General features: G+C 42.8%; 1 protein-coding gene across 1 annotated transcript; it reads left to right on the plus strand.

The window, feature by feature from the left end:
- The first annotated feature begins 805 nt into the window (after nt 1-805).
- On the plus strand, nt 806-27,000 carry nherf1b (NHERF family PDZ scaffold protein 1b). Its single transcript, XM_030735621.1, is given in 10 exon segments — nt 806-993; nt 1,234-1,303; nt 1,306-1,602; nt 1,641-1,845; nt 1,848-1,921; nt 16,981-17,151; nt 20,184-20,337; nt 22,311-22,354; nt 25,414-25,533; nt 25,617-27,000. Coding segments are annotated over 10 exon segments (1,461 nt in total). The 3' UTR covers nt 25,755-27,000.
- The last annotated feature ends 305 nt before the right edge of the window (nt 27,001-27,305 follow it).

Raw genomic sequence — 27,305 nt, forward strand, 5'->3', positions numbered from 1 at the left:
GGTGAATCTTAGTTGGCCAATGCAGAGCTCCTAAAACACCCAATTGTTCATATTGATCATTTAAATTTAATTATTTTCCAGTTATTATGTTTTATTGGGGGGGGGGGGGGGGGGGGGCTCGACTGCACTAGGGTACTTTTGTATGATTTAACTTTATTTTTGATTGGCGGCCCTGGGCAAACAGAAGATTTGGCCAGCAAGTGGGTGGGGCTTCTGTGCTCAACCTGTGTGCATGAGATCATCGCATTAAGTACATTCACTCTCTTTGACCATCATACAGAGACAAAAGCAGGAAAAGTATCTGAAACTGAGTATTAAGGCCAATCTTTGCTGAAAATCAATTGCACATATGCAGACTTTAATTATCTGAGTCTTTGCCAAAGCATAGCAAGCGCACTTTTAAATCTGTCCTGGCAAAGCGGAAAATCATAACTAGGTATTGCTTAGTTACTATCAACACCCAATCACTAATAACAGTTGTATACTGTATATATTTAATGCAGCTATTAGTGGAATGAGTTCTGTTAGCAGGTTACAGCAGCTGGAGAAATAAATATGATAATACCAACCAAATGTTTTAACTGTGATTCAGATGTCAGTAAGAAAGGTTAAAAAAAAATAAAAACTATGGGAAAAAATATGAATTCATTTCAAAATCTCCAGGATTATTCTGTGTATTTTGGGAGAAAAATCAACACTAGTTTTCTCAATTTTTTTTTTTGTTTTGTTTATTATTATGCTTCATTATATATTCTTCCTGAACAGCCTCGGTTTGTGTTTGCTCCTCCACTGGCCTCTACTTTGCATGAAGCTGCCAGCTGGGCCGTTCAGTGAACGCGCCTCCCTCTTCCTGAGTGGCTTTTCCACTTTTTGTAGCAACACTGAAAAGGAGCGTCTGCTGAGTGATTTTAATCGGCCTCAGCCCAGTCCCCGGGTCAGGACCTCCAGTGCGCACAGGAGCGGGAGCCACGCTCGGGATTTAGACTACCTCAGGTGCAAAAGACCACATTAGAAAAACAAACACACAGCAGCAGCAACGTTTCCCACGGACTGATCTCCTCAGCAGGGCAGGGGTGGGGTGTTGTTTTTTTAAAAGGGTTCCTCTCATTTACACATAATCTTCCTCAGCAGCATCCTGGGGAGGCTTTCTAGTCATTTCCACAGTGAACGAGCAAACAGGTTGAGCGGCAGCAGCGTGAATGCGAGGTAAAGCCGAACATGCGAGCAACAAAGCCAGTATCTGCGCCCCCGGCTGTGCACGCTGGGAAAAGGGGACAACGGCTACGGGTTTCACCTCCACGGAGAGAGAAAGGTAAGACGGGACAGTTCATCCGGTTAGTGGAGCCCGACAGCCCTGCCGAAACCTCGGGGCTCCGCGCCGGAGATCGGCTAGTATACGTGAACGGGGAGGACGTGGAGAACGAGAGCCACCAGCAAGTCGTGTCCCGGATACGAGCCACTATGGGCCGGTTGGAGCTCATAGTGGTGGACCCGGACACGGAGCAGCTGCTGAAGAAACACAACTTGAAGTGCCTGAAAGCGTTTGTTACCGACGGGGTCCCGCTACCCTTCGACGAGGAGGAAAAGGAGGAGGAGGACGAGGTGGTGGTGGAGGAGGAGGACGAGGTGGTGGTGTGGAGGAGGAGGAGGAGGAGAAGAAGAAGGAGGAAGAGGAGGAGGTGGTGGTAGTGTTGGAGGAAAAGGAGGAGGAGGAGGATGGAGAAATGAACGGGACAGAAAACGGAGATGAGCCGCGAGTGGAGGAGGAGGAGGAGGAGGAGGTGGTGAAGCAGGAAGAGACACCTGAGGAGACAACCGAGGAGACGCCTGAGGAGACACCCAGAGAGTCACGCCTGTACCAGAGAGTAACGGAGAAATCCACGGACACGTGGAGAAGAAGCTGAGCATCAGCTCCGAGAAGGTGAGTCAGAGTTATTTGCAGGTGAGAAGTGTCAGCCTTCATTTTTCAGATCTCCTCCAACTCTCTTCACATCAAACAGTTAAATTCCTGCCTTTCTGGTAAATTGTGCACCAATGTTTAAACACAAAATTGGGCACTTCAGACTGTGAGGCTTTCCTTCTTTCTGTCCTGTTTTCATTTATTCTCCCACAGATCAACTTTTTTCCCATAACTTTTCCAAAGAAAAAAGCCCCCTCTTTCTGTGTTTTTATTGGGGGCCATTATTCCCAACATCCTCACCCAGAATCTATGCCTATACCACTTAAGTCACTTATAATATTAATGCTGATAATTTCATTAAAGCTGCCTCCTTTACCTAGGTATTGTTTCCTACAAAAAGTAAAAAAAAAATCAAAAAAACAAAAAAACAAATAACTTACATTTGTGAGCCATCCACAACAAACATCAGGAAATAGTTTGGTGCCTTTTTTTTTTAATTGCAGAAAATGAATCCACTAAGTGATTTATTTATTTTCTTCTTTTAACCTTTGATCTTTTTCTGTTTAAAAGTTATGGGCACATTCTCACTCTGTGTCAGCCACTTGGTGTTACTCAAGTGTAAGCACTCAAGAGGACGAGGGTCTCTGCAGTCTGGAACATCTGTGTCCCTCTCTGCAGTATCTCGGAGTTTATCCCTGAGGCTGTTTGTGTCTGTGTGTGGTGCTCATCCTCCGTACTTAACTGTGGGTGGAAAGAAGGGTCACAATATGCACAGCCAGCAGCTATCACAAAGAGACTGGAGGACCTGCTAAGCTTTCCTTTTTCTTTAATATAATACGAGTTAAGCCAAAAGCAAGCATGTGCTATTGCTCAGTGGTTATTTATAATGACCTTCTGAAGCTGAAGTCAAGAATAAAGTGCTGATTAACTGGAAGATGTTTTAATTTACAATTTAATGAGAGAGGATGCCCTCATTTTCCTTCATGGGTGTTGAAAGATGGTATTAAGAGGCGAATCACTCCAAAATGAAATAAGGTCATTTTGGCGTGGGCTTTAAAAGAAAAAAGGAAAATATTAAAGTCAGTTCTAAAAGTACTGGACAGCCAGTGTAGAGTCATCAAAACTGATGTTGTAATAAGCCCTGCTGCTACATTTTGAAAAATGTAAAAAAATGTAAGAAAAAGTCTATTAATTTCTGATTGATACCTGTTAAAAATAGCAGTACAATAATCTAAATGAGAGGAAATAAAGTGTGAATGATAGCCCAACTGTGAAAAAATGCAGCATTGATCATCTCCAGATATTCCTCAGGTGGTAGTAGCAGGACTGGGTGACCTTGTTTACATTTAAAAAATTTTTTTTTAATAATAATAGTACACCAAGATAAAGGACCAAGGGAGGACTTCATGCTTGGATGCAGCTTGTCTAGACCAATGGTGAGAATTTATGTTTCATTTGAGTTTAATTTAAATAAAATTTATATATATATATATATATATATATATATATATATATATATATATATATATATATATATATATATATATATATATATATATTTCATGGTGTTGATTAGACACTTGGTAAGATTGGAGAGGTCTGTGGATTTGACTGGTAGATAGAGCGGTTTGTCATCGGCATAGCAGTGTAACAAACTGTTATTTGTCCGTATAATGTGGCCAAGAGGTAGCATATATAGCAACAAAAGGATAGTTGCCACTACAGAACCCTGAGGGCCTCCACAGTCACCTATAGAAGCAAAGCATGTTTGATTGATTATATATAACCTAAATCACTGCATCCCAGTGCTGCAGCCTCACACTCTAAATTTTATGCTCTGCTGTATCAAATGCTGCACTTAGGTGAAGCAGTACAAAAATAAAACATTCACCAGTATCAGGAACAGTCTTATGCAAGGTTTTCCTATAAAAGTTAACTTTGAATTAGTCTGTAGATGTTTTAATCAGATGGATCAATGTCAGATTGTTCCTGTTGTTGTTGTTGTTGTTGCTGTTGAGTGTTTTACAGAAAGAAAATAGTTTGAGCAACCAGGTTTTTCCACTATACTCAAGATAAGGTACGCAGCTCTACAGCCACACCAATCAGTCCAGACTGATTAACAGCACTGCAGACCAGGAGAAAATATGTAACCAGATCTGTTAGCTAATGTTTTTCTGTAAATGAGTAAAAATCCTGTCACCAGAGATCCAGTTCAGCTTGACTCGTTCAGTCAGCTGCCTAAACTCAAAGAGAAACAGCACAAAAGAAAGAAAGTGCTCACATCCAAGAAGCACGGGGTGATTGCTTCTCTTGATGAAACAATGAAATTATTCATCTCAAAATGTGACATTGATGCTCAGCTGACGCAGTCTGACATTTGTCACATTACATGTTTTCTCTCTCTCTCATACTTACAGTATAATAACAGCATCAACATATCCAGAGCGTGCAGGACTGTCTGGAATCATGTTTCTGGTATTTATTTAAGAATCTTTTTTTTCCCCTCGCATGAAAATAGCAACAGCCCACGCTTGTGCACAGCACTTGAGCACTGCTCAGTTATGTTGTTTGTCCTAGGAATATACAGCGATTGTTCCTGTGTTTACTCTCAATAGTCTCCACAGATGGCCTAATGGAGCTGTGGCAGTGCAGTGCACGCTGGCACGCAATCCAGTGATAAACAAACGACAGCACTCCTAACAAATTCATTCTCACCCCTTGGATTTTTTATTCCAGCTGTCTCCCAGAGTTTAACATACGGAGAATATGCAGTGAGTAGGGAGCGTAACTGGGAATTTCTGTTTTGTGTAAAGGCACAAACCACAGGCTGAGGAACCAATTTGGGGACACAGTAGAGTGTGTGAGTGTGTAAATTGGACTCCAGGGATGCTGTTTAAAATCTGCTTGTTTCTATGTTGCATTCACAGGCACCTCAGGGTGTGTTTGGCATTGACTTTACTGACTTTACTGTTTCTGGAATTTTCTTCCTACATCCTGTCCGGCATTCCTGTCCCAAGCCCCATTGCCAAACCACACACACACACACACCACACACACACACACATACAGCCTTCAAAAATACAGCATTGGTTTAGCAGCCACACGGACACGGCCTGTCTGTCTTTGTCTCCGAAGCGACACAAAGAGGGTTCGAAGAGCAAGGCCCTCCCCGGAAGCTGGGGAGCCTCGGTTCCATGGTTACACTGATGGCGCCTGTGTTTGTGTGTTTGTGCAGTTTGTGCGTTTGTGTGTGTATGTGCGAGGATGGAGGTAGGCGAGAGTGAGAAAGCGAGGTGCGAAAAAACTGGATGAGTGGAGATGAAGGTCGAAGTGATCGGCCCGGCCGCTGTCGTCAGCGTGGAACAAAACACACAAAAACACATCAGCGGTTCCAAAGGTCGTCGTCTTGTTTACCAGGCTGTAAAATTTTTACCCTGCTGTTGTGGAGGTCAGTGAAGTGTGTCCAGTACACACTTGTCTGAGCTCATGGTGCAAGACTTGCGGGGATGAGAATGTATTTGTGAACCACCTCGATTGTTTGAGCGATTTGAGGTGGTTGTATAACATCCCATCAAAACTGGAACTGAAACAATAAGCCAGTAATTTGCTCAGTCAACACAAAAATTATTGGCACCTGCTGTATTTTGATAATTTAATGTTCTTAGTTGTTTTTCAAGTCTTTGGAATACAATCTCAGGCTGTGGGAAGATGTGCTGGTCTTTCTTCTTTTTTTTCCATAATGTGTTTTAAGATGAAGTCTGTTTGCTTCGGGTTGCAGCGAGAAAGCGTCAAAGGGGGAAGTTTTGAGGACTTGACTGCTTGCTGCTTGCTTAAGCCTGACTTTAAACACTAATTAAAGGGAGAGGCAGAGCTGCTGGTGTCAGATGTAATTGACTGCATCTAGTTAAGATTGTGTACAGAGGAAAGTGTCCCCGAGGGGTGTGTGTGTGTGTGTAAGTACAGCCGACAAAAACCACACAAACTGTGGAGGCCTAAATTGAGCCAAGAAAGAGACTCATATGTTGATGTGCCAGCTGTTTGCCACTTCTCTCTCCTCTAATCTACACTTTCATATAAAACCTGCTTATTAAAGACCTCAAGACCTTTCCCGAACATACGTGGCTATTTCCTTTTTTTTTTCTTTTTTTGCAGGCTGTACATAGAAAGCACAATTCTTGAACTCTGCAGGATAACATGCTTTCTCTAAGCAAATCATCCTCAAAAACTGTTGTGTGGGAGGATCGAGTCTATATTTGCATGCTGTCCACAGTATGGCTTGCAGTGCTGGATTACATAGGTGTTGTTAATTGTCTTTTCAATAGCCTCACTTAGATGGTCAAGTTGGTTTTTGCCTCACATGGTAAAGACATGAAATCTTGCTTCCCACAGTGGCTGAACTTCAGCTAAAGTTTTCATGATTTGTCTCTGCTTTGTTGTCATTCATTGACATCTGATGTAATCACTTCAGAGGCAGCTGCAGGATAAATTTTTATAAACTTTCTCTTAATAGATAAGTAGCCAGCTCGCAGTGATCGTTAGTATATGCATCGTTAGTCATGCATTCGAGGCTGAAATGGCCACAACTACACCCACTCCTTGAGCCAGCATAGTTAGGGTGGGGGGGGGGGGGGGGGGGGGGTGCTTCTGGCTGCTTGCGGGCGTCTAGGGGAGTCTTGGCCTGTGCTGGTTTCCTGTCATTGTTGTCAGTGAAAGATTCTACCACGTCGTCATCTTGATCCTCTTTCCACCCCCGTGGCCTGCAAGAACACTCTCATTGCAGAGTAAACTGTGCCCTAAACAATGGGGAACCAATCTCACCATTGCTTTCCAGTGAAAAGGGCATATACATGCAGCATTATGAGTGCTAATGCACCCTAGGTGGATAGGATTCTTCCAGGAATGGACACTGAGTTACGGTTCTCAGTAAACAGTACGTCCAGCTGATAATTTGTACGTTTGCCACTCTGGTTATCATTGTGACAAAGCCAGGTATTGTTCAAGTGTTTGGCCAATGAATTGTGTGTCATTGTGTTTGTCTCACAGGATCAGATATTCTCCATGATTCATTCTGACCGGTCGCACGCTGTCGCTCGTACGCTCGGGCATGTCCTGCCTGTCTGTTTGTTCTGTGTGGGTGCTCTAATGTGTGTTGCATGTACTGGCTTTTATATGCCTGTGTGAGAAGGTTTGGGACTCACCCTTTTCTGCCCTTTGTTTGTTAGATATGGGACAGATAAAAGACTTTTTCTTCTGTATTTTTGTGACTCTGTTTTGGAGCCAACCTTGAGTGGCCATCCATGAAACTGTAATTTTTGGCACTTTGGTATTTATCTCTTGGTTGATTGCACTAGACACATTTATAATGTCAAATCAATTAAAGTTAAAGTGAATAACCAAAATAGCTGATACAGTTCCAGTTGCAGCCAGTGGCCTGATTCTCTGGTAATATGGATCCAGTTAGTGTTTTAGTAACCGCTGCTAGACACTTGTGCTGAGTACACTTTAAGTATTTGCTGTTTTTGTGTAACTTATGGGTGGGAATCACATGAAACTAAAAGTGTTTTATCACATAATGTTACTCAAGATGACAAAAGCATCAGGAATGTTTTGCAAGGCAATCACATTGCACTTTGTTGTAATATCAGTTTAAGAGCGAGACGAGGAAAGCAAACAGCAGCCCGAGGACAGGAAATGAGGGTAGAGAGCAGCGATGGGAGGGCGTTCAATGAAGGTCTGCCAGTGCTCTTCAACCCGGGAAATTGCCATAGTTTTGTTTTGAACCCTTAGGTCATGAGGAGAAATGAGCATTAGCTTTTTTAATGCCAACACGTGTTCACAAACGCCATTGCTTAAATGTCAGTGAGCCATAAACTGGTAAAAGGATAAACTGTCAAGGAGCGCTCCGGTGTAAATGTCTGCAGTGAAGCTGTACCAGCAGTGCATTGTTGTATTGATCGTGGTGGTAATAAATAATCAATGGCGTCAGTGTATCATGCAATTAACAGTGCTCCGTTTCACTGAAACCTTTGTGACACCAGCCAAACAACAGTACCACTGTCCCCACAGCCAAGGCCGCCGTGGCCCAGGTCAGGGGTGGAACCTGAACCCTAACTGTGTGGGTGTGTGGGTGGCGTGGTCGCTGCCTGGTGATTGGGTCCCGTGGGATACTGGATGGCGACTCTACAATGTCACATTCCATTTCACTCTCCATTCTGCTGAAGGTTCACCACCCCGGCCGGACAATGAGCCGGGGCGCCGCGCCCTGCCAGGGGTGGAGGGGGAAATGAGTCGTTGTGCACCCTGAAATAGATGCTCCCGCCCCCCTCACTGTCCACAGCCCTTCTTACACTGTGGTTTTATTAAATAAAATCGTAAATATATCTTGATGAGAAGTTTGGATTGTCACTCAGACAAAATAACATACCTGACGAGGTCCACTTAAGAGGCTAACTGCAATTTTTCTTAACATTTTTGACATTTTAGGCTGACCAGTTTCTCAGAAAAAAAAACCCTCTAACTTAAAAAGCCAACCAACTGATAATGAAACTTCAGCAGTTTCTAATGCACTGGGTCCTCTTTCCTCAATTTTGGTTGCTTGTGATGATGATGGTAGTGTTTTTTTTATTTCTGTGGGTAGCACACATGACAAACATACAAAAGAGATTTCGTGTTCAGCTCTGAAGAGAGACAGCCCTTCCTGGGCTAATTTTATGGTTTGCTTACATTTACTTGTCACACAAGGAGAATCCATCATGGGGGAAAAAACTTTAAGTATGGCTTTAATAATGCAGCACAGCCCCTTTGGCATGCTTTGAGTGGTAACACTTAATCTCTTGGCCCTGTTAATGTCATCATTATTTCCTTCCACCTACACAGTTTACTCAGAGCTAGGTGCAGCTAGTCTAGATGATAAAACTGTAAAATCATTTTATTAGGCAGAAACCATCAGAGAATGAGTTTTAGCTGAAGTATTGTGCAAAAGTCTTGAACTAACCCTCATTTGTTTAGTTTTTTGGACACTGGCTGCTTTTTTCAGTCCAGTCTTTGTACCTGAGAGGTCCAAAAGTGAGTGTCTGCAGCCATCTGTAAAACACGGTGGAGGCTCTGTCATGGTTTGGTGCTGCATTTCAGCCAGTGGTGTTGGAGATCTTGTCAAAATTGATGGAATTATGAATGCAGAAAAGTACCATCAGAATTTGTTCCACCATACAATACCATCTGGAAAACTTCTGATTGGTAATGGCTTCATTTTTCAGCATGACAATGATTCCAAACACACTGCCAATACAGTAAAAGCATACCTGGATAGAAAAAGACACAATGGAGCACTATCAGTCATGGATTGGCCTCCTTGAGCCTGGACCTCAGCATTATTGACGCAGTGTTCTCTTGACAGAGAACAGAACAAAAGGCAGCCAACATCCAAAGAGCTTTGAATGTCCTTCAAGAAGCCTGGAGAACTATTCCTGAAGACTACTTAAAGAGCTGACAAGAAAGCTGCCTCAGAGAGTTCAGGCTGAGTTAAAGAATAAAAGTGGTCACACCAAATATTGACTTTCAAACACGCTTTGTTTGCACATGCTTCAATAAATCGCTGCACCATTGTCCTAGTAAAATATAAGGAAATTAGGGGTTGCTCAGGAATTTTGCACAGTACTGTACATTCTCAAATACAAAAGTATAACTCACTGAATACATAATGAGATAATGTAGTTCAAATTATTGCCTCTAACAGGCTGTACTCAAAATATAATATGGGGTGATTTATTTATTTTTTTTAAATCATGATAGGACTCCTGCTCACTTCTGCATGTTCTACTTAATGAGAAGCAAAGCCTGACTTCTTTTATTTTCTATATTTTCTCTTCCTGTTAATGAATTTTCATAACATTACATCACATACATTAATTGCTGTGCATGTATGCATATTTGTATGTGGGAGGTGAGAGTTGTGCCTGAGGCTTTTGGGCTCACGCAGTGCTCAGGTCCACAGGGGTGGAGCGTCAAGGACAGGTAGACTGACTGAGGAGATAAAAACTTGCTGATTTGTGATGGAATGAAACCATCAGGTGGATCTGATGCTATCATGAGTTTAAAAAACGAAGATTGAAGGGTAGGTAGATGGGAAACAAAAACCTCTTGAGCAAAAGCAGACCCTGATAGCGCCATTGTCAAACATCTTAACCCGGGGCCGAGCCTTCACTTTATCAGTGTGTGTACCCCTGCTGTGTTGACTGACATTACCGTTCTGTTTTCAGGCCTTCCCCCTAAAGAGTTCATTGTAACGAGAACCCTCTGTAAAACCTTTCTTTGGTATCTTTTGTAGGGCCAGTTTGTCCCATCCTCAAATGGAAGAGGGGGGGGACAGTAGGGTGCTTTGTTCAGCTCTCCGCTTGCCTCGCAGCTGGTTTAATGGTCCAGCTTGAAACCCAACACCCCCATCGTGCTTGAGAGAGTGGTGTGCTCCATACACTCAAGAGGACAAAACTTATGCTGTGGTTAAAAAGGAACCAGGTTTGCATCAAACATTTATTGAGTCTGCCCTTGAGGCTGTTAATCTCCATCAGAAACTACACATGACAATCACAAGGACCGGGAGGTCAGCAGTTTGTCGTGTCACTGAGTACCCACGGTGCCTGGCAGTGTGTCGTTTTAGTGCGTATTCTTTATGCTGATCAAAGAGGCCCAACTCATGGGAGCGCTGCCCTCTCTTGCGAGAACGACGGGGGGAATGAAGTAATCAGCAAAACGAAAGATGAAAGTGGGACTGCTTTAGATGACATCTGCATTCAGAGCCCAGCTGAGTGTGACAGGTTGCAGTTGACGATTTGCAGGACTTGAGTTTTATTGGATGTCTTTGACAGTCGAAAGCAGCTGCTTGGGGAGAAGAACAGTTTTATGTAACAGGAAATTTCAGCATGCGGCCTTTTTATTTTCCTGAGTATGCGAAACAAAAGGAGTAGTCGAGTTGTGCAGGAATGACACAAGCATACAGTAATAGATGTCCTGAATGTGTGCTTGTTTATTGAGGCCTGTAGTTAGACATCAAACCACTGGCCAAGTGCTGGGAAAATATGAAGTAACTGAGTGGCAGAGCTGCAGCCTCTGGCATCTCTCACACACATTACTCTTTCCGTGCTTGTGACTGCAACTCTCCTCCATCGAACAGTATCAGCAGGCAGATGCTGAGCTCTCGGGGTTGAGTAAGGAGGTGATAAACATGATGGATGGCTATCATGAGGGTCTCTCAAAAGATCCAAATCAGTCAATCTGGCTTGTCACTCAAGTACTGTTACCTCCAAGGCAAAAATGAGGACTCTGAGTGACTGCTGATGTTTAATCAATTTTAGCTATTATAGAATCTCAGGGCTCCGTAGTTGGCAGTGTGTGCCTGTCATTTGGCCTGCTGCCTTTTTGCTAGACAGAAATATCTCGGCAAGTATTGGATGGATTTCCACCCCCACCCCCCTTTCAGGTTGAACTGTAATGACTTTGACAATCCACTGACTTTTACTCCAGAGCCATCATCAGGCCAACATTCCTGTTTGTCCAGTACTTTGGGGTGTTTTTTGACTACACACTGTAAAACATAATGTTTGATTCAGTGCATAAAACACAAGATTATTGTGGTAGTTTGCAGTTTCATCCCTTGTCTCGTGCTGGTTTAAGTTTCTTTTACATCTATATAAAATGTCCTTTTTTTCCAACAGAAAAAAAGCTTTTTAAGACCTCTGTGACCTTAGGTTAGAGATAAGAGAGCTTCATTTTCAGCATCATCTCCTCCATGCAATTTTTTTATTTTTTTTTAAGTGCTGTTTGTTGTTTAGTCAGAGGCCTGCAAGTTGAACTTTGCCATCACATCTTATCTTTTGGTTATCACAGCTTCCTGAGGAAAGCTAGAAACAAGTCTTAAAGAGAGGCACGTAAGCCAGGATGGGGGAACTGTTCGCTCTGCATCTTAAAAGCTTCTTCATTAGGGAGCAGTTGCAGTGTGTTTTTTTTGTGAGGCAGCCGTGTGACTCAGGAGTGTGGTTTAGGAATATTAAAATGGGACCTGGTATTGTCTTGGAGTGATTGGTATTCAAAGCAAGTGCTCCGTTTTAGTTGCCAAAGTGTGTGCAGTGGAGATAGAAGCTGCCGTGCACACAGGAGCTGCCTGGAAGAAGGTGTATGAGAGTGAAAACCTGCAGGCAGCAGCTGTGAAGTTTGGTTTTTTTTTCAATAGCGATCTCTCTAGATGCAAACAAATATTACGCAACTGCCTTTCTACTGAAAAAAAAAATGGTTTCACTTTGTGTGGACTGGCCAGTGTTGCTTAACTAAGTCCGTGTTAATGCTGTTTCAGTAACAGCAGCCACAAATAGTTTAATAACTACAGGATTGTGTGAAGTAACATGTTACTGCATCGCTTGATTGTGCACCAGCAGTATGATCACACCATCAATGTCATCTATGAGAAGGTCAGATCTGCCCTTCTGGGCATTTTAATCCAAGTGGTTTGTGGACAGGTTTCATTTATTAACGTCACATATGGCGGCACATCTTGAGTATGTTTGTGTCTTGATTTCTGTCTCATGCTGAGAAGTAAAGCCAGCACAGGGGGAAGCATACTGAGGAAAGATGTGTCAACAGTTCCTGTTCAGCACTTCCCTCAGAGGGAAAGTGTGTGTCACTTGGAGAGTGTGCCTTCATGTTGAAACTGTTTTGTTTTTTCTGTTCATTTTTGTGCCAAAGGGAACAGTTTAGACAATACACAAATGGAGTGTGTGGCAGTTAGAAATATTATGATGGCAAAACAAAATGACAAAGTTACATTACGTGTAAATGAAACTGTTTTGTTGGACAAAAGGCCCTTTTTCATGGGTGAAATGATGTATCGTGTGTCACGTTAGACGAGGCAAAATCTGAGGAAGCAGCATTTGATGATTTAATCAAAGACTGTATATGAAAGATGGACATAGCCACCACGTTGCCCTTGCTAGCTTTTTTTTTTTTTAATTTGTTTTAAGCCAGATGTGGCCATGTTTGGACATGTGAGCAAACTGCTTATCTAACTCAGGGTTGTGATGCAACTGGAGTGAATCCAGCTGTCATAGGGTGAGAGAGGCGGGGTACCAGTCTATCAGAAGAGGCAGACAACCATTCCCTCTCACATTAACATTCAGATTCATCTACATCCAACTTAGACTCACCATTTAACTTAATGTGCATGTCTATGTACTCTGGGGGTGGAAGCCGGAGTACCCGGAGAGAACCTGCACAGGCACAGGGAGAATATGCCAAGTCCACACAGAAAGGCCCTAGCTGGCCAGTGGATTCAAACCCAGGATCCTCCTATTGTGTCACTTGTGATTAACAAGCAGTAATTATTCATATTTCACTTTTTTATTACATAAGAGAGTCACAAAGAACAGTCAAAAACCCAATACACAGGATGCAAAAGGGGAAATAATGATACAATTATTGTGATATGAACAGAGATGCTAACTCTGGCCAGCAAAAAGCAGGTTTAAAACTAAATGTACTTGAGAAGTAACTGACCTGCTGGCTCTTTAGGACAGCCCGAGACTGAACAAGATGGAACACCATCCACCAGCTGAGCGTATAACCATACCCTGTCAGCAGCCACCTGTCAGTCAAAGCTGTCACGCCCCCAGTAACGCATAATTTTAAGCCTTAGTATAAACAGGAGATTTTTTTAAAAAAACATTTTTTTTAAAAAGTCATGTTGAAGCTGTGTACTAAAAGCTTTTTGTACTTAGCTGAAACATACATATCTGCTGTGTTATTGGGTATTCAGTGTATTTGGACTGACTTTGCTTTTGCACAAGCTTTATCTTCCCATCCTGGAGGATGCTGCTTGAACAGGGATGTCAGACTCATTTTACACTGTGGGCCACACACGGACCTCTCTGAGCTTAAGTGGACCGTGCCAGTGAAACTTCCTATTCTGTCATTGTAAAGAAGTTTAACTACACATTTAATAATATAAGAACTAGAAGTGAAACTGCACTCTATGATAAAGAAATGCTGCTGTAGTAAGTGAAAGAAACAGGTCAGCATAATTCTTTGGGCTTAAATTGTAAGAAAAGTATAAAATTACAGAAAAAGTTCTGGTAGCTCGTTGTAATTATTGCCCTGGGACGTGCCCTAAACTGAGTAAAGTATTTGTTCTTAATCTAAGGTGACCTCAGGCCAAGACAGAGTCTGTCTGAAACAGACAAAATTTGTGTCACAGCACAGAAAGAAGAATTCGGCATATCTCTTTGCTGGCAGATATGGCCTGTAGCTGATTGTGAGTGGTATGACTCGGGAGTTTAAACATCATCCCATGAATGTTCTGTCTTATGGGTCCAGCATATCTGCATCTCATTTAGTAACTATGATAACCAGAGTTTATCAGTACCAGAACTTAATGACAAGCATTATGAACAATGTACAGCAGCAACATAATCTCTCACTCACACACACACACACACACACACACACACACACACACACACACACACACACACACACACATTTGGCATCTTCAGTTGCCCTCCTGGCTTGTGTGTGTTCAGCAGATTCCACAGATTTCAGACCCGCGTGGAGATTCCTCGGCCCTCCACTCCTCACAAAACCTCCTGTGTTGTCCCTGCCAGAGACTCTCTCGCCCTCTCTTCCCTAAGCAGGAACTCTTCATGTCAGCCGGAGCACCCGATGAGCGTCAGGCCGTCTGATGCTCCAGTGTTTCTGGATGGCACTGGATGTTTCACCTACTTTTGGGGGGGGTTAAAATGGTGAACTGAGTGACTGTGGATCACACAGGCTGAAAACTCTTTGCTCTTATATCCAGTAGATGATGACTTCTAATCAGCCTTTTATACAGATAAAGCCTCACTGTGCCGCCACCACACAGACGAATAGCACAGAGCATTCTCTTATTCAGGATTTCAAATGAGGGAAGGCCACTAATTTAGATGTACTCCAGCTAAACGAACCACCAAACTAAATAAAGGCTATAAAACACGGTCTCCTGAATGGAGGGTTGTCTTTGCCTTTTATTTTGGGTGTAACGCTAGAAGATAAAGATAGAAAAAAATGTGAACTATTTTTGTGTAATCAGCTAACAGTGTGATGAAAGTGTGTTGCTGTAGGGCTCTTATCGGGGAGCACATTTGATCAGCAGCGTGTAGTGTTCAGCACATACTCCTGCTGCACAGGGGACTCTCGAAAGAGACAAAGATGGCCAGTCCTTCATCACTGATGAGGACAGACAGCGCAGTTCACAGAAGTGCCTTCACATTTTAGACATCACACTGTTTCTGCGACGCTGTGCGGTGTGATGTATCCTGTTTTTGTTGTTCTATCCTGTATCATGATTGCCTAGTGTAAGCACATCCTGTGGAGGATGGTTTCTTGCATTTTTTGAGTGAACATTATCTTTTTTTTTAAGGTGTATACAAAACATTTACTAATGAAGAGAAAAGAAAATGACAGATATGTATGTTCTGTTTGCTTTGGGCTGATTGCAGGCAACATATTTTGTACTTAAGTTTTTATATGAGTTAAACATGAAATAATGTGTTCTCGCCCTGATTTTTCTTCGTGTTCATAAACACGGCTCACCTGTAGCCTATAGGCGTACAAGATTCTGTTAATCATCTTATCTAATTTTATGACGGAAATGAAAACAGAATATTTCCCCAAATATTTTAAATGGTACTTTCAAGCTAGACACAGCAGTATGATTATGCAGAAATGAAGCATTTCAACACGAGACCTGTCGCCTCTGTCCTTGAAGTGAGCACCGTGCTGATAAACACGAGTGCGGTGCAGGCAGTTCGTTGTTGTCGAAGCACATGATTTCTAGGAGGTGACGTTCCCAGTTTTGGAGCTGCTGGTATACACAGTTTACTTTTTAATTCCCCTATTTGTATATCATTTACATTTATTCACTTTCTGGGTTTTCCTAAAGGTTTAATAGGAATGTATGTATCTCTTAACATGTACATATTTCCCATTTGTTATACCTGGAAATTAGATTTTTCAGGTGCTTTATGGAGAGGTGGCGGAGGTGGATGCTCAGAATAATTGGCTTACATAATACAGTGAAGTCACTCAGTGCTGCTGTCAAGTTTTATTGTTGAGTCAGGCTGCCTCAGCTATTATAATGTCCACAGTTCAGTTGTGTTTAAAAGTGATTATAATCAATAAGGTTGCTGCAGGAACTTTCTGTAGAAAGTGAGTCATTCATACCGACATACCTGATTTTATTTATAGAGCTGGCTCATTGTCTTTGTGTGTTCAGTTGGTCGAGGGCGGGGACGCACAGCCGCTCTGATGTGGAGGGAGTGTCGGGTCAGATTTGGTCACAGTGACAAAGATTATCCTGACCAGTGCTCCCGTATGTCACTTCTTACACTGTTTTGACCTCTTTGATGACAAAGCCTTTAAAGTTCTCCTTTGCTAAATAAAGAAACTGCTCCATCCATACAGCGGAAGGGAGGTTCTGGGACCGAGCTCGAGTTTTTTCCTGAATGACAATACGGCTCTAACTCTTCCTGCCATCCCAGAAGCAGGACTGGACAGGACAGGGAGAGGGGAGAGGCGGTCAGAGGTCAACACCCAGCTTCCATTGTCCTGCAGACCCTGAAATGAGTTGGGCTGCGGACCACACCGGAACCAGTCCCTTCCTTAGAGCCCTCCACGTCTACCCCTCCTGGCTCTCTCCATTTTCTTGAAAAAAGCCTTTCCAGCAGACCTCCAATCACATGCCTCTGAGATCTCCTTCCTTCCTGTTGAGCAGATGGAGTCACGTGGGCTCAAACAGCAGTTCCAGTTTACTCTTGATTATCAAAAACACAGTAGACAACAAACCAGCATGCAGCAGCCAGCTGCATGTTCAACCTGGGCTCTATATTCATGGTTAACGACTCACTGGAGCTCTCCATAATCTTTGTGCCTCTTGTTCTTCCTGAACAGACACCCATGGTGGAGGTATTTTTATGTATGTTTAGGTACATGTTGGTGTGTACCCAACGCATGTCACATACTTATTTTTTTACATCTCGCTTCTTTTCTGTTGTCTCTTCCAGGAGGTGCACGCTGAACTGCGACCACGTCTCTGTGTGATCCAGCGAGGCACCAACGGATATGGCTTCAACCTGCACAGCGAGCGGGGACGGCCGGGACAGTACATCAGAGCTGTGGATGAAGACTCTCCAGCAGAGAGGGCAGGCCTGCAGCCCAAGGACAGGATAATAGAGGTAAAGTGAGACTGTGAGCCCATGCAGGCTGTAATTCGCTATGGTGGATGAAGTAAGCATTCTTAAAATAAAGCATTTATCCGGTCTGACCAAAAAAAAAAATTATCTGTCTAGTTTTATTAGTCCAGAAAATATTTGAAAAAGGTGCCAAATCATTACAAAGTGCTTCATTATTTATGAGAAACAGCTTATTAGAATCCTTTCAAGCTGCCTAAAAATATCCCTGCATTGTATCCTGATTAGTCTGCCATACTTCCGCTCGACACAGCCTGCAGTGTTTTTTTTCTTTGTACTTGGACAAAAATAGAGAATAATTGTGTCGCATGTAATCAGGCCTCACCTAAAGCTCGGTTTGAGATAGAAAGTTTTTTACTTTCTTTGTTCATGTTTGTCCAGTAATTCAAGTTATTTGACCATTTAAAAAAAATTTTTGTTTTATTTGTTGCAATCTTTGTACAGAAGCCAAATACATGCTCTATATGAACAAAAGTACTGGGTCACCTACACATCACACCTACAGGAGCTGCTCAGCCATGGAAACCCGTGCCATGAAGCTCCTGGCGCTCAGTTTTTGTGCTGATGTTAACACCAGAGGAGGTTTGGAGCTCTGCAGTTATGGAGTCAGCAGAGCGTTGGTGACTTTAGCACCTGCTACTTCGTGGTTGAGTTGCTGTGTTTCTGAAATGCTTTGCAATAATACCCCTTACACCTGATTGTGGAATATCAAGGAGGGAAATTTCACAAACGGACTTGCTGCAGCGGTGGCATCCTGTTACAGCACCACACTCATATTCAGTGAGCTCTTTAGAACCGCCCATTCTTTCACAAATGTTTGTAAAGGCGGACTGTATGCCACTTGACAATGAGAGTGAAAACACCTGAATTCAAAGATTAAGAGGTGTCGCCCAGTATTTGTCTATACAGTGTATGTCAAAACAAATGTACAATTCAGGATGGAAAATAACCAAACTTTTAAGGGAATTGGTTAACTTGAAAAACTAAAGCTGCTTTCATATGCAGACTCCCAAAAATGCCAGGTGAATCTCATCAAACATAGCCCAAAGCTATAGTTTCTCATGCGTGCAGCACTGCAGGAGGAGCAAAAACTCAGTTTGTTTTAAACCTCAAGCGGGTGGCAGGACAGAGGGTGACCACTCACTTAGTGTGAATTCACTGCACTATTACCTGTATTGTTTTAACATTTGTGTAAATCGGTGCATTCTAATGTCATGCAGACTTTGTACTAAAGAGTCGGTATGCATTTAACGTCTGTTCCTGACTACACTGGGCATTTGCATTCTCACACACACATCTATCAATTATATCTAGAAAAGTTTTCAGTAATCCACATCCATCATATCCTGCATAAAACTCCGGCACAAAAGTGCATATGGATCCTTTTTTTTGTCTGATTTATAAAGCTGTGCTTAAGCATGGCCCTCTTTTCTAAATCTCAACCAGTGTAAGTTAGCACGCCCATGCATGAGTCTGATTCCCACAGTCCCTTATTTATCATCTATTTGCACCAGACATAAGCAGAGAAGAGGCACGATTTTATGAAGTCTAAAAACTTGACAACGAAATGTGTTATTTGATTGTCTCGGTGCTGGAATCGAAAACAAAAGCTGCAGAGGCTATCAACTGCAAATCATCAGAGCAAAGGACCCTGCCAAAAGCACAAAAGCAGACCTTTATGCACTGCTCAGAAAAGAATTAATAAAAGGAGGCCTGATAAAATAAGTACACACTAAATTATTTAAAACTCTGCTTGGGAATTATGAATGAGGGACACACATTCTCACCGCACATTATTCCTCTTTGAATACCAGCGCATGTGTGGGGGTGTAAAAAGGCGTGTGCATAGTTTTTATGCCTCCATCCTCAGGCGTTTTGAACACTTCAGTCAGAGCTGAAGAGGTGTTATCTTCTCCAAAAGTTCACTGTGGGTTTAGAGGAATATGAATCGAGCAAACGGCCACTGTGTGGAGTCTTTAATCCTTCAGAGAGCTCAGCTGTAACAGCCTCACGCTGAAATAATCAGCTTCTAAACAGGTCTGATGTCAGCCTACCTCATTAGTGTAAAGGCGTGTCTCTCTGTCTGCATATATGCAGAAAGTTTACGACATGATGAGAAGCAGGGAAAAAAAATACCAGCTCAGAGTGAACCGACTCTTTTAGTGCACTACTTTAAAAAATCATCAGAGTAAAATATTGTCTGGTGGCATGAAGGATGCACGCCTCCTCTTACACTCCTTGTGAAGGTGAACAGAATGTATAACAAAGTAAAGTACAGAAGGATTAAAAGGACTACAGAGTCTGTGCTGGAGTCTAGAGAGCGGCTTCCAGTCCCTGAGAGGGCCCCCAGACAGCCACACCACCCACTGAGGAGCGGGGCTTTGTAAGGAGCGGACAGCCATTGTTACTGCAGTTATTGGCCGCTATTGTCCAGCTTCCTCTGTAGGACTGGCTTTGACGTGCAGGTCCACCCTGTGACCTAAACGCGCACACACACATACACACCCTTCATTATTCACATGCTTTCCCACAGAGATTTTACACCAGAACACTCAGCTGGTCTTTGGGGGGAACCACGTGACATTTAGTGACCAGAGTTAGAGTGCAGTTGTCACAGTGGCGAATAGCGAGGAAGCAAATAGGATAAAAATATGACGGATAATGAAAGGTTTGTGTGATATTGACGACTTTGTGAAGATTCTTTTGTAAGTTTCTGAAAGTGTGCACGTGTGTGTGTGTGTGTGTGTGTGTGTGTGTGTGTGTGTGTGTGTGTGTGGACACAGGATTTCCTGCCCTGGAGTTTCTGGCAGACAAAGCGATAATATTCCGAAAAAAAATCCTGACAATGATAAAACGTTTGTTCACTTGTGTGTGGGAATGAAGACAGACAGCCCCGAAAAGCAACAACAGGGACTTTTTGTTACGCTTTGAAGGATTTCCAGTTGAGCTGCAAGGTTAAAAAAGCTTCTGAGATAATCTTTTCTCCTCATCCTTTTCTTCTTTTTTTCCCCCCTCAGGTGAACAATGTGTCGGTGGAGGGTAAGACGCATTCAGACGTCGTTGCTGCCATTAAAGCAGGCGGTCAGGAGACCCGGCTGCTGGTGGTGGACCCCGACACAGACACCTTCTTCAAGAGGTGCCGGGTGGCCCCCACCACTGAGCACCTGACTGGTGAGAGGATGATTTCATTGTCACTGTGAGGCAGCACAAGTTACTCACGCACAAGTTAGGGACGGAGCGAATGAGTGCAATTAGCTCCTAATGTTTCACTGCAGGTTCAGTGCCAGCCAAGAGCTGCTTTAATAGGAACGCCACATTAAAAACCCGCTTTTCTCTCTCTTCCCTCGTTTCCTTCTGACTTTATTCTTTTGCCAAGAATCACAGACAGACAAAGACACTGAGCCTACTTCCTGCCCCCCCCCCCCACCTAAAGTAAATGCCCTGAGGGGAAACACATCTTTCAGACGTACATGCATCAGATCAGAAACATCACACCGAGCTAACAACACTGAGGGTTTAAATGGTGAGGTCTGTCTCATGAAAGTTTAACTTAAATATACCAGACCTGGCTAGTTTGACCCAGGTCTGGTATATTTACCCCCCAAAAAAAGTCAACATTTTTTTGTCCTTCATCACAGGAGCCATAGCAGTATATGAATATAAATCAATCTACTGATGAGGCACAAGAGATGCCTGTAATTCTTTAAGGTGTTGCTAAAAGACTTCCCAACCTTTTCAGGTCTGGGTTTGCCCACCCAAGCCCCCAGGGGGAGCCCTAGCATAGCCTGTGACTTGGGTCTGTGTTTGAGGATGGTCCCGCCACAGTGCAAGCAGCTGGTCCTCTGCGTGGGTGGGACGTGTGGATGACTGTGGTGGAGCATCTGAGTGCCACTCTGGCACAGGAGATTCCTCATATTAACATGGTGCCGGCAGCTGTTGGCATGGCAAAAGCTGTGGCATGCAGGGGGAAGGAGATGCCCTCTGTAGCCAGGAAAGAGCTGTTAGGGGCAAAATGAAGATTTTCAGTACATCAGGCATCAGTGTAAGAATGTAAAAAAAAAAAAAAGAAAAATCTGGAACACATGTGCTGATTTTGCAGTAAAATGGTCTCTGTTGCTGGTATATGTGACATAACTGTGATGCACGTGTAATTTTATTTGAATTTAGAAGCAATAGATAGCTGGTAACACGATGGATGATGATGGAGTAAAAGCATAAAGTAACAAAAAATGGAAGAAATCTGAACCGTAGCACAATGCTCAAATAATCATACTTATTTTATTCCCACCTTTGCAGTCAGACCTGCTGACTCTTAAGCCCTGCAGTGTTTCAGTGCAGGATTAAAATAATAACGCTCTACAGGGGAAAGATTCCAGTGAGGTGTTTCCCAGGTAACTGCCTGCACTTCACTTCACTGCTGCCCACTCAGAGGGCACCTGCCTACACCGACTCTTCACATCAACACACACACACATACACACACAGCAGCCCGGCTGGCCAGCACCTTTTGTTTGGTTTCCAAGGTGCTGACTCCAAGTGGCCTCTCAGCCTGGAGCTGGAGCTGTATTAGGACTTGGAGAGGCTCCTTTCAGAGTCAAGAGTGCAAACACACAGACACACACACACACACAGAGCGCGAAGCCCTGAGGTCTCAAATCTCAGATTAGCTCTGAAGGAGCAGCTGATAGCTACAATAATAAGCTTTACAAAGGGGAAAAAAAGGCAATTTTTGGCCATGCAGAGGATCAGAGGGATGGAAGGTAAGGGTAAGGGACGAGAATTACCAACTCAGAATGTGGGTTGAATTTTGCTTGTGGGAAAATGTGCTTATATGGTACTTTGAGCATTTCTATGGCAAAAAAAAAAAAAAAAAAAAGCGTGGGAAAAATGTTTGACTTCAGCTTTTTGAATGATAAAAGGCCTGTTAACGGATTAGAGGAAGAGAAGGAGGCGCACCATCTCAGAAAATAGATTTATAGATGATTAGAGTGGATGTTAGTGGGGTGAAAGTTGAGCTCTAGAAAGACTATTGATCTAGCAGAGTGGAGCTCCCTGCTCTGACGGGACAGTGTCAGGGCCAGCAAGGCGGGGACCCTGAGAGCTGATGTCCATGAGTGATGGTTGCTTTATTTTCTTTTTAACAGGTCCGCTGCCAGAGCCCATCATTAATGGAGGAATGGAAGAGAAGGTAAGATGCACCAGAAATGCTTAAAAGTATGTAGTGCTCTCATTTTGCTGTAGAGGAGCGAAACTAAAGGTTTAACTTTGACCTTTTGGACTGTATGAAGATTTGTCAGCGTCCTTCAGCAGTCCCTTCCCTTTTCACTGATGCAGCTTCTCCTTCCTGGCAGCGAGGAGAACAACAATACTGCTTTAAATACTCTGTTGCTCCTCAAATGGTGCACCACATTGCTACAACCCAGCAGGCCAAGGCCAAACAGTGAAAGCAACATACAGCTTTTGTTTTTGGATTGGTGTGCCACATGAGAGAACTGATACGCTGCTGAAATGAGTTATTAATCAGACTTTCCTGTAATTGTGTCTGTAATTCCTGTAGAAAACTCCACCCAGTCACCCAGCCAGCACTCCATTAACTTGAAATTATTTGAAAAAGTTTGACAGAGAAATATACAAAATAAAAATCATACAATAGATAAAAGTGCCCCACCCAATGTGGGGTGCGTATCTGATAAATTAAAGCTAAAAGCTACACTTTGAGCGAACGTAGCAGCTTCCCGTAAATCCTGCTACAGGATTTGGGTGTAATGCCATTGAGACACAGCAGGAGGCAAATGAGCACACACCCAGTTAGAGTAATAATTTTAAATAATGAGAAATCTTTATTCCCTCTGTTAGTGGAGAGCAAAATGGGCAGGAGCCACAAAGCACAGATGTAATGGAAGTCTAGTCTTTGTGACACACAGCTCTTTAGTCTACAAACTTTAAGCCTTATATCTCACATCCACACCATTGAAACATTCAGGCAGGGGGAGAATATTCAGACTCCACACAGAAAGGCTACAGGAAGCTTTAAACCGAGAAACATCTTGCTGCAGCAGGGGCCAGCTCAAAGTCAAGCAGTGTTTCATCTGAGGGGGTGCGCTATGAAGACGGGCTTTCTTTGTGGAAGCCGGCTCGACACAATCTAAAAACCCACTCGGAGATAACTGTTATCATGACGCTCGATTATGAACTTTCTCTGTGAAGCCAGTTTTTCTGCTTCAGGCTCTGCGTGCACACACACATTTGATGCGCGCTCGCGCTCTCACCTACAGCGCAATAATGAGAACACAAAAATACAACAAAATGCAACATAGTTGTTGCAATTACTACAAGACAGCAATGCTGGCAGAAAATCAGTTCTACTGATTTTTTTCTTTTTCCTAATGTGACAGTTGCATATTTGAGGCCTGAAACTTTCAACTTGGTTTATTTAAACATTAAAACTGACTTTAGTTGTGACACCATCACGTAATCTAATGAAGGAAACATGGAAGTTACTGTAGTTTGTCGCCAGATCAGAGGGTGCTGTTATCAGCTGCTGCTGCATCCACAGAGTGAATGAGTGCATCACACAGACACTATATTTGCTGGCTAGTGTGAAGTAATCTACAAACAAGAGGCATCTACATAGAAAGCAAATGGCACCTAGGTACCCCTCTAATGTATCTGCTTCCTTTTCACATGCCAGTCAGCAGTATCCTGTGCTCTCATTGGTAGTTACTTCAGTCCTGACAAAAGTTTAGCTTGAGATTCGCCCACTTCCCCAGCGGTTATGTCACCCGTCGTTGCTCGAAGTCACTGACTTTCTGTGGTCTGTGGTCACCTCCTGTGTGGAAACACTTCTATTATTTCACTCACCAAAATGTGAGCACAGACTTATCAAACAAGCTGTTTGAACAAATAACCGCAGCAAGCCATCAGATGATTGTATTTAATAAAGCTCAAAGTCACTCCCACCACAAACACTGTCAAGAAGTCCAGTTTCGTTCCTGGAGTTAGTTGAGGTGATGTCAAGCGCTCCCACACCCTTAATCATGCGTGACTTTAAGCCGTAATGGAATTTCAACAGGGGAGTTTTATGAATATTCAGCATGTGAAAACTGTTAACCTGGCTTCTGTATAAAGGAAACCAGATCTGCCAACCTTTGACTGGGGCAGCTTGACCTTCATTTTTACTAGACAGATATGAGAGTGCCTTCAATCTTCCAGCAAATTTAAGAAAATATCAAACTATTCCTTTGAAACTCCACTCCATATCCCATCATATTCCAACCAACTGTGTGTGTAGTTGCGTCACAGGAATGCTGTCTGAGGGCCTCTCAAGTAACCGAGAGTGTCTCGTTCCCGTGTGAATACCCTAGACTTTTGAGATAATGGCTGGGCTCAGATGAAGAGCACAAACTAAAAGAAGCTACTGTGTTTAATGTGGCAGCCTTTCACTTTGGGCTTTTGTCCAAACGCTCAACATGAAGCCTGACCCGGACTTCCCGCTAGTCAGGATCTGCATGCGCAGCGGTGAAGATGCATGTTCCACATATTGTTGCGTAACAAAAGGTTAAAGAGCTGAGAGGGAGGGCCATCGAGAGCAAAAGGTCATAGAGAAATCGTCACAGAGGTGAAAGACATTTTTAGTGGGATGGAGATCAAAAACTATCTGCAATCAGGTTTTACAGTCTTAGAGCCAATGTTTCCTGTTTTGCTGTAGGAAGGTAAATTCCCTCGCCTGCAACCTTGGCAGCTCATTAAAACTGCTGGACACTGCTGGAAAAATGAGGGAACATTGACTGCTTTAACCAGGAAGAAAACCAGGAAGAGTTTCTCAAATTTCACCAATCACCACTGCTACACAACAAAGTTTAACATGGTGGTTTTTGCATATTAGGTGACATTTCCCCAGATATTTTCATCTAATTTGTGTCACTAAATCAAACACATTTAACAGTAAAAAGGGACCCCAAAGCCTGCCGTCCATCTCATTTTTTCCCTATAAGCGCATTTGTTTTCTTTTACTTTTTATGTTTGAAAGGCGGCTTCAAAAACATGTAACCTGTTTGTCATTCATAGGCAGCTTGGAATGAAGTACACTTGTTCTTAATAGGAAAAAAAATTACTCAAATCCAATGCTGCCTCTTTGTGGTAAGGTTTAGTACTACAGGAATGCTGGAAAAAGTTTGAATTTGTCCCACTGCACAGTCTACATGTGCAAATTCATCAGTGATGCTCATGGGGTGTTTGTGTTTGCAGGTGAATGGCAGAACAGCAAAAGAAGCGGCGCGAGACTCGAGGCTGTCAGTCAGTCCCTCTCCATCCAACGCCTCCTCCAATGCCTCGCTCACAACCCCAACCGCAAACACCCCGCCTGAGGTACCTCACAGAAAACCGAGTCCAGCTCGCTCTTGTTGGATTTTTTTTGTCTCTTTTTCTTACCGTTGTTCTTCTTTCATCAGGGCGCAATCACAGATGCCATCCCAGCTCTCAACATGACACTGCAGCAGGTCAAAGAGCTCGCCCACCAGAAACGCTCCAACAAGAGAGCCCCGCCCATGGACTGGACCAAGAAAAACGAACTCTTCAGCAATCTATAGGGCACATCACCTCACCTGACACACAGACACACAAACACAATCCCCACCCCACCCCCCGCTCCACTTCACTTCACTTCACTTTCTTTTTTTCTTTTTTTGGGGGGGGGGGATTCCTTCAGACCCTTTTTTTTTTATTATTATTATTATGTTAAAGAGAAATTCCAGCCATCGGATAAATTATTCCTTTTATTATTACTCCTCATGTTATTATAACCCAGATATTATGCTACATAATGTCCTACTAACAAGAAAAGTGCATATGCCGATGAACTGAGAGAACTGGAGCATGATAAAGTGATGGTTTTCTGAGCGTATGTGGATCCTGACAGTCCCTGCTCACCAGAGTCCGGAGCCACGAAGGAGTGCTTAGATTAACGAGCCGCTCCTCTGTCTCCTTATCAGCCTTTTAAAAGTTTTAACTAACCTTTAAAACACTGAAGTGTCTTCTGATAAAACAGCGTGACAATCAATACATTTCTCTCTGTCGTTTGTGGGGAGCAAACCTCTGACAGAAGACTGAGTTGATCTACTTTTCATGTCCTTTGTTTCACTGGATTTCTTTTCTGTTCTCTGATTAACTTTTTTATTTTCTTTTAGAGAGAGCTCACCTTAGAGCGCTTTCTTCCTGAATATCCTTCTATGTTGGGAAATGCTTACTGATGCCTTTTAAAACTGGAAATTGCTGTATTTTAAAGTGTGTTCTATTATAATATATGTACATATATCATATAGCATGTATATTTTTTACACATGAGTTAAATTCCACTGTGTAATGAATGTGGTCTCAACTTTAACCCTTTGTTGCAACAGTGTCCTCTGCCACTCAACCATCATCTTTTATAAAATGTGAACTCCAGCATATTATTAGTATAACTTATAACGCCCTTATAACCATTATTGTTACTGTGAATGGCTGCTTACACACAGTTCACATTTTTAGCATACTGAATAGATTTATTGCTTCAACAGAAATTAGAAATTGTGAGATTTATTTTTTTTTTTTTACTTATTTTTTGTGTTAAGAGCTATAATTATGTAGGGTTTGGATGATGTTCATAAGAAGGAGTATCTGTGTTTCTTTAGATTGTATGCATTTGTCCAGTATTGATAAAGGCTATCATTTCATTGAATTATATGAAGAGTTTTTGTAGTTTTGTGTAAGCAGTAAGAGATTTCTACTCTGTAATGCGTCGATCATCGCAGCATTATCCTGTTATCTGAGAATAAATAAAAGTACTATACAGTGCTGGTCTGGTGTTTGGAGAAACTTGATATAAGTGTGTGTGTGTGTGCGTGCGCTATTGTCCTGCTATGTCTGTCAAATTATGTTTTCATAACTGCAGGCTTTTACATGTTTTCCAGTCTAATCTGGCTGTTTTGTTCTCCAGTGTAACCTGTGGTTGTTGCAAACCCTTTGTATTTCCATTCATGAAGGTGTCACCTGATTGTAGACCTTGATGATGATACTCCCCTAGAGTGTTCTTGACTTGGTTAGATGTTAAGTTTTCTTAACTCTCTGACCACCCACTTTAGTTGTGGTCTTTCAGGCCT

Source organism: Archocentrus centrarchus, chromosome 8 (assembly GCF_007364275.1).
Source record: "Archocentrus centrarchus isolate MPI-CPG fArcCen1 chromosome 8, fArcCen1, whole genome shotgun sequence".
Classification (NCBI taxonomy): Eukaryota; Metazoa; Chordata; class Actinopteri; order Cichliformes; family Cichlidae; genus Archocentrus; species Archocentrus centrarchus.